Source organism: Microtus oregoni, unplaced genomic scaffold, assembly GCF_018167655.1.
Source record: "Microtus oregoni isolate MIOR12 unplaced genomic scaffold, Mior012 000018F_ref0000195, whole genome shotgun sequence".
Classification (NCBI taxonomy): domain Eukaryota; kingdom Metazoa; phylum Chordata; class Mammalia; order Rodentia; family Cricetidae; genus Microtus; species Microtus oregoni.
In genome coordinates, this window is record NW_024543077.1 from 1,050,843 (window position 1) to 1,060,260 (window position 9,418).

The window sequence follows — 9,418 nt, forward strand, 5'->3', positions numbered from 1 at the left end:
AACTCCCAGCCCCCACACCTGCCCTCTCCCCTAGATCCACCCCTTCTCTCCCACCCTCATCTCCCAAATATAAGAGCAGGCCTTGACTGGGCAGTGGTGGCGTGCGCCTTTAATCCCAGCACTCGGGAGGCAGAGGCAGGCGGATCTCTGTGAGTTTGAGACCAGTCTGGTCTACAGAGAGAGTTCCAGGACAGGCTCCAAAGTTAACACAGAGAAACCCTGTCTCAAAAAACAAAACAAAACAAAACAGGCTCCCCAGGGACATTAACTGAGCATGGACATCTGGACATGTTGGGCTTGTATTTAAATTGTCTGAGTGTTTTACCCTTTAAAAGTAAATCTATTATAAAACTTAAAAGAAAAAAGCTAGTAACAAGCCTGAGCTATTGGCTAAGCATTTATATTAAGACTCTGGGTGGTTATTTGAGAGTGGCTGCCGGCACAGGGGAACTCTGCCTTCATTAAATATTGTACATTTATTTATCCTGTGTATTCTGTGAGCATCTGAAGGTCAGAAAAGAACATGCAGGAATCCTCTCTTCTCCCATGTGAGTCCTAGGGATCAAACTCAGGTTTCTAGGCTTGGCAGCAAGTACCTTTAGCCCCTAAGCCATCTCACCAGCCCATTTGAAAGAATTTTTTTTTAAAGACTAATTTATTTTTATGTATTTTGTTGTTTTGTTTGCATGTGTGTCTGTGCACAGAGTGGGTACCTTCAGAGGCAGGAAAGGGTGCAGATCCCCTTCACCTGGAGTTACAGACACTTGTGCTAGGAATTGAACCCAGTGATCTTAAGAGCGGAACCATCTCTAGCCCCCCTCCAGGTGAAATGTGTTTTAAACAGTTTATTAGTATCAGCACAGATCTTACTTTTTCATATTAATTAATTTGTTAATTTTATGTATGGGGTGTTTTTGCCTACATGTATGTATGTGCACAGCGCATGCACAAGTCTGGAAGAGGGCCCTGGATCCTCTTAGAGCTGGAGTGAGAGATGGCTGTGAGCCACTGTGTGGGTGGTGGGAATCAAACACTGGTCCTCTGGAGGAACAGCCTGTTGGGCCATCTCTTCAGCCCCCAGTTGGAATATTTCTAAGTTTAGAGGCTGTGGATATAGCTCAGTAGAGTATATCTACGGTAGAATGCTTTCTAGCAGCTACAAGGCGCTGGTCCTAGCAATACAAAAAATAAAACAAAAACTAGCACGTGGATCAGATTTGGCTGACTGCTGATAAAGCTCTGGGAGGGTTGTTTTCATGAAGCAAGGTCTCTAGTCCAGGATGACTCTGAACTCACTATGTAGTCGAAGATGACCTTAAACTTCTGTTCCTTCTGTCTCTACCTCCCCGGTGCTGGATTTATGGATGTTCTGTATGGCACCCAATTTATACGGCGTTGGGAACTGAAGCCATGTATGCTGAGCAAGAACTCTACCAACTGAACTACGTCTGAAGCCCCAGTATTGATAAAGTTTTATTAGAAAGCAACCATGTTCATTTGTTTATGTATTGCTTGTGGCTGCTTTAGAATACTACAGCCGTGAACTTGAATAGTAAAGACAATTTACTTTGAAAAGCCTGAGATAGTGTCTGACCTTCACCAACATCCCCCAGCTTCTCTTCTGGTGCAAGGAGGGTACAAAATAAGCGAGATTATGGAGGGTTTGTGCCACACAAAGAGATTTCAACTTGATCCCAGTGAGTCCTGGGAAGCTACCAGAGTGTTTAATAGGTTTGGGATTTTCTGAGCCCTCACTCCTATGTGATGGAGGAAGGTCATTGGCTAATAAAGGAACTGCCCTGGCCCATTTTATTGGTTAGAGGATAGGTGGGAGGAAGAGGAAGTGAGCTCAGACTCGACCGCTGTCCTCTCGGGAGCAGACGCCTGAGAGAGACGCCATGCTCCTGGCTCCTGGGCAGACGCACGCTAAGAAGCTCCGACCCAGGATGGACATAGGTTAGAATCTTCCCGGTAAGCGCACCTAGGGGCGCAACACAGATGATTAGAAATGGGCTAAATTAACATGTGAGAATTAGCCCAGAAGAGAATGGGCCAAGCGGTGTTTAAATGAATACAGTTTGTGTGTTGTTATTTCGGGCATAAGCTAGCCGAGCAGGCGGCTGGGGTGTTGGGGACGATGCCCCGCCGTCCTTATTACTGCACCTGTGTAGCCCAGTGGACTGTGTGCTTTGATCTCCTGCCTCAGTTTGTCCATCCAAACACTAGGATTAAGACGTCACTCTTGGGTCACCAAAGGGTTTTGTTTTGTGTTTTATATTTAGGGCATGTGCTCATGCCATGGCAGGTGTGTTGGACAACTTGTGGGAATCGATCCCCTCTTTACATAAGTTCCAGTGATCCAGCTCAGGTCTTCAGGCTTGGTGGCAAGCATCCTTCCCCACTGCTCCATCTTGCCAGGCCCCCTTATATGTTTTTAATAAGAACAACAGGTTTGAATTTCTGAGCTCTCTCTGTAACAATACAGAGCGGGGTTTGGGAAGATTCAACGGGACAGATTGAATTTGCACCTAGATGGACCGCGCTGGAAAAGACAGCCAGTAGCTACCATAGTCGGTTGGAGCATCACCACTAGAAGACAGGTCAGCATCGCCACTAGAAGGCAGGCAGAAGGTCTTTGTTGCTACAGGTCTTGTATAGCTTGGACTTCCCTGGAACTCACAGAGACCCTCCTGTCTCTGCCTCCAGAGAGACGCATCGGATCCAAATGCTGTCCAAACCCTTTTTTCTCTACAGACCTATATCTAATCAGATTAGGTTTCAGAAGTGAGTAAAATTGGTGGGTACCTGATTTCAAATTAGGTAACAGTACGAATATAAGAAATTGCTTCTGGGCAATTGTTTCAGATGAATTTGGTGTTCAGGGGTGGGTATACTTGTGAAAATTAAAAGTACATAAAATGTTTTTAAAAAAGACACCAACACGCCATCTTTTTTTTTCTTTTTAATTGTTACTGCAATAAATAGGTTCATAGGTCACCTGTGCTCAGCCTCATCAGATCCAGCAGGGTGAGGAGCTCATCCCACACACTCAACTACCTCAGCCTCTTCCTGGGGTGAGAAGCAGGAGCTCCAGACAGCACGTGCTCCAAGGAGGTTAGGAGAAACGCCGGCGGGTAGGATGTGGGCACATGCCCGGGGCTTTTGATTCCGTGTTTCCTTGTGAGGTAGGTGCAGCGTCCCTGCTCTTTACGTGAAGGAATGTGGGCCCCAGGGGATAGATAACTTGTGACACCAGGCACTAAATGACATCCGAGAGGTTGCATCGCTAACGTCTTTGCTTTATACTGATCATTGCCTTGTGAAGCTCAGTCACCACCTCACACTGCTAAGGAAGAGAAACTGGGAATCATAACAAACTTCTTAAAGGTGAGCCTGCAACTGAGTCCACAAACTCAATCAGCTGGAGGTGGGGAAACACCCCAGAGATACAAGTCCCCTTCACATCCAGCTGGGTCCGGGTCTTCCTTTCTGGTCTCAGGGTGATGGGCCATTGAGTCTTCATCAGAGCCCCCTCTCTCCAGTAAACTGATCTGTAGAGTGGAAATGTTTCAAAAGCCAAATGTCAAAGAAAAGAAAAGAAAAAAGAATGTAATCAAGCCGGGTGGTGGTGGCTCACACCGTTAGTCCCAGCATTTGGGAGACCAAGGTAGGTGGATCTCTGTGTCTCTGTAAGTTCGAGGCCAGCCTACAGGGTAAGTTCCAGGACAGCCAGAGCAGTGACACAGAGAAACCCTGTCTCAACATATAAATAAATAAAATAAAATCAGGGGGGCTAGAGAGATGGCTCAGTGGTTAAGAGCATGGCCTGCTCTTCCAAAGGTCCTGAGTTCAGTTCCCAGCAACCACATGGTGGCTCACAGCCATCTGTAATGAGGTCTGGTGCCCTCTTCTGGCCTGCAGACATACACACAGACAGAATATTGTATACATAATAAATAAAATAAATAAATATAAAAAATAAAATCAGTTATATGACTCCCTATGGGTTCATGAATCAAGAGTTTGAGGCCAGCCTGGTCTACGAAAGCTAGTTCCAGGACAGGCTCCAAAGCTACAGAGAAAAAAAAAGGAGGAAAGAAGGGAGGGAGAGAGAGAGGGGGAGAGAGAAAGGGAGGGGGGGGAAGAGAGAGGGGGAGAGAGAAAGAGAGAGAAAGCTGGTAGCACTGCAAGCCTTAGGCATTAAGGGCTAGCAGACGAGCCGAGAGCAGGGCTGCTGGTATTTTCTCCTCTGCATCCTGTTAGCAGAAGCCGAGAAGCAGCAAGACTCCAAATAGGCCCAGGGTACCATAGCAGGCAATAGTGGAGCTAAGAGAAGAGCCCAGATTTTCAAAGCTGTTCCATTAGTTGGAGAATGTGGTTTCTACCCCTTCCATTGCCCCCAATTCCCATTTCCACCATAGGCTGCAGGCTTTATTGCTCTAAAGAACAGAAAACTGAATTCTTAGTCCTCCAGCGCTTTTGTTTGTTTATTTGGCTGGTTTGGTTTGGTTTTTGAGACAGGGACTTGTGTAGCACAGAGTGACCTCAAGCGTGCTGTGTAGCCTAGGGTGGCCTTGAACTTCTGGTCCTCCTGCCTCTACCTCCCAAATGCTAGAATTATAGGCATGCACCACCGTGCCTAGCAGATCTCCAGTTTCTTTCTATAAGAGGTAATAAAAATATATGGACCAGCAAGATGGCTTAGCAGCTAAGAACACTGGCAGCAATCCTGGATGGCCTGACCTTGAACTCTGGAACCCTTGGTGGAAGGACAGGCCAACTTCCAAAAGTTGTTCTCCAGCACAGAAGCCTGCCTCTGCTTGTGCGTGCGCACACACATGCGTGCGCTCTCTCTCTCTCTCTCTCTCTCTGTCTCTCTCTCTCTCACACACACACACACACACACACACACACCAATAATAAAACATCCCCCCCCACCCACCAGGAGGCAGGCTGAGGCTGAGGAGCAAACCCTGGGGTCTTCGGCTTGCTGGGCAAAGTGTTGAATGACTGAGCTAAATCCCCAACCATGCAATAGTAGCAAAATATTTAAGTAATGATAATTCATTGAATAATTAATATGCAGGGGATTTAAACACTATTCAAATGCCAGTCATTGCTTTACTACTGCTGACCTGCAGAGGAAAAACAAACAAAGTATTGCCGTAATGCCCCACAGCCCCACAGCCCTTCAGTGATGATCGGTGAGCAGGAATTGAGGCTCAGCCCGCCCTCTTCCCCCAGGCTCCAGCCTAGTTGTGTTCAAAGAGCGCCTTTGGAAGGTAGCCCAGGAAGACTCAAGGGGACAGGGAGAGAGGCCTGAGGAAACAGGTCATGTTTGAGGTGGAGAAAGTGCCCGGAGCAGAGTTTCTGTCTGATCCCTGAGGTCCCTAGCTTTCCAGGGTGACAGAGAATGGTTCTGGGAAGAACCCTCAGCTCAAAGTTGGGTCAGACTTGCTTTTTGTTTGTTTGCTTGCTGGGTGATGTTTGGGGGTTTTGTTTGCTTGTTTGGGGGTTTTGTTTTTACTTTTCTAGACAGGGTTTCTCTGTGTAGCCCTGGCTGTCCTGGAACCCACTCTGTAGATCAGGCTGGCCTTGAAGTCAGAGATCTGCCTGCCTCTACCTCCTGAGTGCTGGGATTGAAGGTGTGCACCACCACCACCCATCCTAGGTTTGGGCTTTTTGGAGTTGCTCTGGGACTCCCAGTTCTAACTCTGACTCTGAGCGCAAGGAGCACACCATGTCTCCTCTGGCTCTTGTCCCTTTCCTACCTACATGACTTCAGATGGTCACTCAGCTCTCCCACGTCAACTTCCTTATTAGGAAACGGGGAAGGCAATGCGCACACGGGGGGGGGGGGGGGGGCAGGACACCTGGTAGAAGTCGATCCCCTCTTCCACTGTATGAGTCCCAGGGATCAAATCCGGTTGTCAGACTTGGTAGCAGGTGTCTACCTGCCCAGCCATCTCGCCCACCCTGGAGGTACAAATCTAGTCTCAGTGCTAACTAAGGGACTGAGATGGAGCTGGCAGGTAGCCCACGGTCAAAGCCAGCGGACGCTGCAGTCTGACTTCTCCCTGCCAGTCTCAGGACCACCATGAGCAGCCTCACCCTGTGTGCCAGGAAAGGCCAGCGTGGGCTCGTGCACATAGGAATCATCGTGCACACACAAACACAGCTGGTTAGGATCTTCACCTGCATAGTGAAAACAATAACCTCATCTTTGACAGGATCTGAGGGACATGCAGGAGGGCGGCAAGTTTAAGACCAACCTGGACAGCATAGTGAGATGAGACCCTGTCTCTGAAACATAAAAATAATCAAAACCTAAAAGCTGCTTTCACCTTGGTAGGTTTATACGGGAATTATACAGCAATTGGGAGCCATGTTGGCACTTCGTGCAAAAGAGATACTAATTCAGACGGGCGGTGGTGGCGCACACCTTTAATCCCAGCACTCGGAGGCAGAGGCAGGAGGATCTCTGGGAGTTCAAGGCCAGCCTGGGCTACAAGAGCTAGTTCCAGGACCGGCATCAAAGCTACAGAGAAACCCTGTCTCGAAACCCCCCCCTCCCCCCCTCCGCCAAAAAAGAGATACTAATTCATGGCAGGAGAGGTCTTAGGATTTGTGGATGGCCTTAGTGGGTGGTATATGCCCTGGGATTATATGTGTAGGATGTGTCCCAACTCTGGGGACTGTCAATACCTATAATCAGACTTTTATTTACTTATATTTTAAAAGTTTACTTTAATGCTTATTCCAGACCCTTTCTCTCTCCTTTTTAAAATTTATTTATTTTTATTTTATGTACATTGGTGTTTTGCCTTGGGTCCCCTGGAAACGGTGTTGCAGACAGTTGTTAGCTGCCATTTGTGGATCAAACCCAGGTCCTCTGGAAGAACAGTCAGTGCTCTTAACCACTGAGCCGTCCCTCCAGCCCCCATAACCAGATTTTTAAAGAAGCTGACTTTGAAGTTGAGCATGGTGTGGTATGACTTTAATCCTGGTACTCGGACACTCTTAGGCAGGAGAGAATCTGAGTTTCCAGACCAGCCTAGTCTACATAGCAAATTCCAGGACAACCAGGGCTTCATAGAAACCCTCTCTCAAGGGGGGAAAAAAAGGAAGAGGAGAAGGAGGAAAAGTAGTTGTGACTTTAGGAAAGGTGGAAGGAGTACTTACTCAACCACAAGATCCTCTGCCTTCCACACACACTAGAGCACACTTGTTCACAGCACACATCATGTACACACACAGGAATAATGCTAACTTTATGAAAGGGCCAGCCAGATGGCCCAACAGATGAAGGTGCCTGCCACCAAAGTCTACATGGTGGAAGGAGAGAACTGACCCCCGCAAGTTGTCCTCAGACCTTCCCATGTATGCCGTCACACACAAACACACTCTAAAAGACAATAAATAATTTAAAAGCTTTTTTAAAAGTTGACCTTGAAAGCTGGGCATGGTGGCACACAGCTTTAGTTCCAGCACTCAGGAGGCAGAGGCAGACAGATCTCTGTGAGTTCGAGGCCAGCCTGGTCTACAAAGCAAGTTCCAGGACAGCCAGGACTACACAGAGAAACCCTTTCTGGGGTTGGGGTAACCTTGAGAATAGACTCGTTCAAGTGCTAATCTACAAACATTCATGTGTTTACTAACAAATCCACAGTGAACACACACACACACACACAGATGCCCATGTACTCAGGAGGGATGTGTGCATAGTCACATGCACACACATACACACACACACACATACACACGCCCATGTACTCAGGAGGGATGTGTTCATAGACTACTTTCTACATAGATGTACACAGGCTGTTCTCTGTAGGAATTCACAGTCATTGCTTATCAATACTGGGGGACAATGCTAAGGAGGCCAATTCTGGGTCCCCCCACTTGATAACCCCAATACCCTTGACGTGAGCGCTCACCTGGCCCCCTTCTACTGAGTTATACCACTGTTCATCTCCTCCCTCGTGCCCCTGCATGGATTATAACCTGCTGGCATGGCCACCATTACCTTCCTTAGAGCTGGAGGCCTACAGGACCTGTCCCGTCATTTCCTGGTACTTCCTTGTCACCTCCTGGGCTTTCCGGGTGAGGTGGGTAAGGATGTGATGGAGGCTGGAGAAATGCCGATAGAACTGAGCTTCTAGGTCCAGCTCCCCGGCAAGCCTCTCCTCATCAGCCTCCTCTGCCTCGGAGGCCTCATTCTCAGGGTCGCTGGGCTCGCCACTGGCCACCTTGGCCTGCCACTCCTCCCTCGGGAGCAGCCCGTGCTCCACTTCCACGCAGATGGTCTTGAGCATGGTGAAGTAGGTGTAGAGATCCGGAGCTCCCTCCCGGACGGAACCCCGGTGCCCGCTCAGCTGCACGTCCCTCAGGAGGCTGGGGATCATCACCACCTGCTCCATGTTCCGCACCGCCGCAGAGTACCGGTCCATGACCGTCAGCAGGCAGTTCTTGGGGTAGCGTTTGGTTAGCACTTGCATGGCTGCTTTCTTTCCCAAGGAGTACAACAGACTGCCCCGGCGCTATTTCCAGGCTTTTGAGCAGTCAGCAGATTGTCAGGATGCCAAAACCCAACCATTGGAGCAACACAGCCCTGGTTTAAGCCAATCCCAGAGTTTGGTCCCCAGTGTCTACATCAGGTGATCCATCTAGCCTTCTGCTTGTCATTTCGGGTCTGCATGATCGCCTCAGTGAGAGGCCAGCTCTTCCTTCAGCAGCTGGCCCAGCCAGCTAAAGGGAAGCTTTGTCCCCTTGGCAGCCGGAACACTCGAGGGCAGGCAATCAATAGCTCTTTTAGGTTACCTGAAGTCAAGCTGCCTCTTTGCCGCTTGCTCCCCTCCTAATGCGCAGAGCTCACTTCTTCAATCCAGGTAAACTGGCTGTGAAAAGAACAGGAACAAAATCCTGAAATGGAACAGCTTGATACAAGACAAAGAGCTCTGAAACAGCCCAGAAGCCCAGTCATAGTGGGTGTTACCATGCGTAACCCTAACAGTCCTCTCTGCGGTAATTTTCCACCAAGCCCTTGTCGGTGACAGAACTGCTTTGTAGGACACATTAGCCCAGTGCAGCCCAGATCAGTCAGTAGTTAGAGACTTGACATCAAGCTGTTGGCTAAACTGAATTGGGAAAGAACAGTTTTTCAAAATGAATGTTAAGTTAAAGGATTTTCCAATAATGCCAACACTCAGGAGGCTGGGGCAGTAGGCTCACCACCAGTTTGAGGCCAGCCTGGGTTATATAATGAGTTCCAGGCCAACCTAGGCTATGAAGGAAAATGTTGCCTCAGAAAAAACAACTAAAATCAAAATTAATCCAGGGTTAGGAGATGTAGCTCAGTGATAGAATCCATGACAGGTAGGGGCTGTGGATTTGATCACAGCACCACAAAAATAATAAG

The 9,418-nt window shown here is 48.4% G+C and overlaps 1 protein-coding gene across 1 annotated transcript; it reads right to left on the reverse strand.

The window, feature by feature from the left end:
* Positions 1-2,960: 2,960 nt before the first annotated feature.
* On the reverse strand, positions 2,961-8,907 carry LOC121458992 (thyroid hormone-inducible hepatic protein-like). Its single transcript, XM_041668452.1, has 2 exons — positions 8,027-8,907; positions 2,961-3,551 (listed from the first exon to the last, which is right to left on the reverse strand). Exon 1 carries the CDS (start codon positions 8,496-8,498, stop codon positions 8,046-8,048), a length of 453 nt encoding a protein of 150 aa, XP_041524386.1. The 5' UTR covers positions 8,499-8,907; the 3' UTR covers positions 2,961-3,551; positions 8,027-8,045.
* Positions 8,908-9,418: the final 511 nt, after the last annotated feature.

Bases quoted from the DNA above. Each gene is read 5' to 3' on its own strand.
- LOC121458992 (XM_041668452.1), bottom strand. From the start codon at position 8,498: ATGCAAGTGCTAACCAAACGCTACCCCAAGAACTGCCTGCTGACGGTC.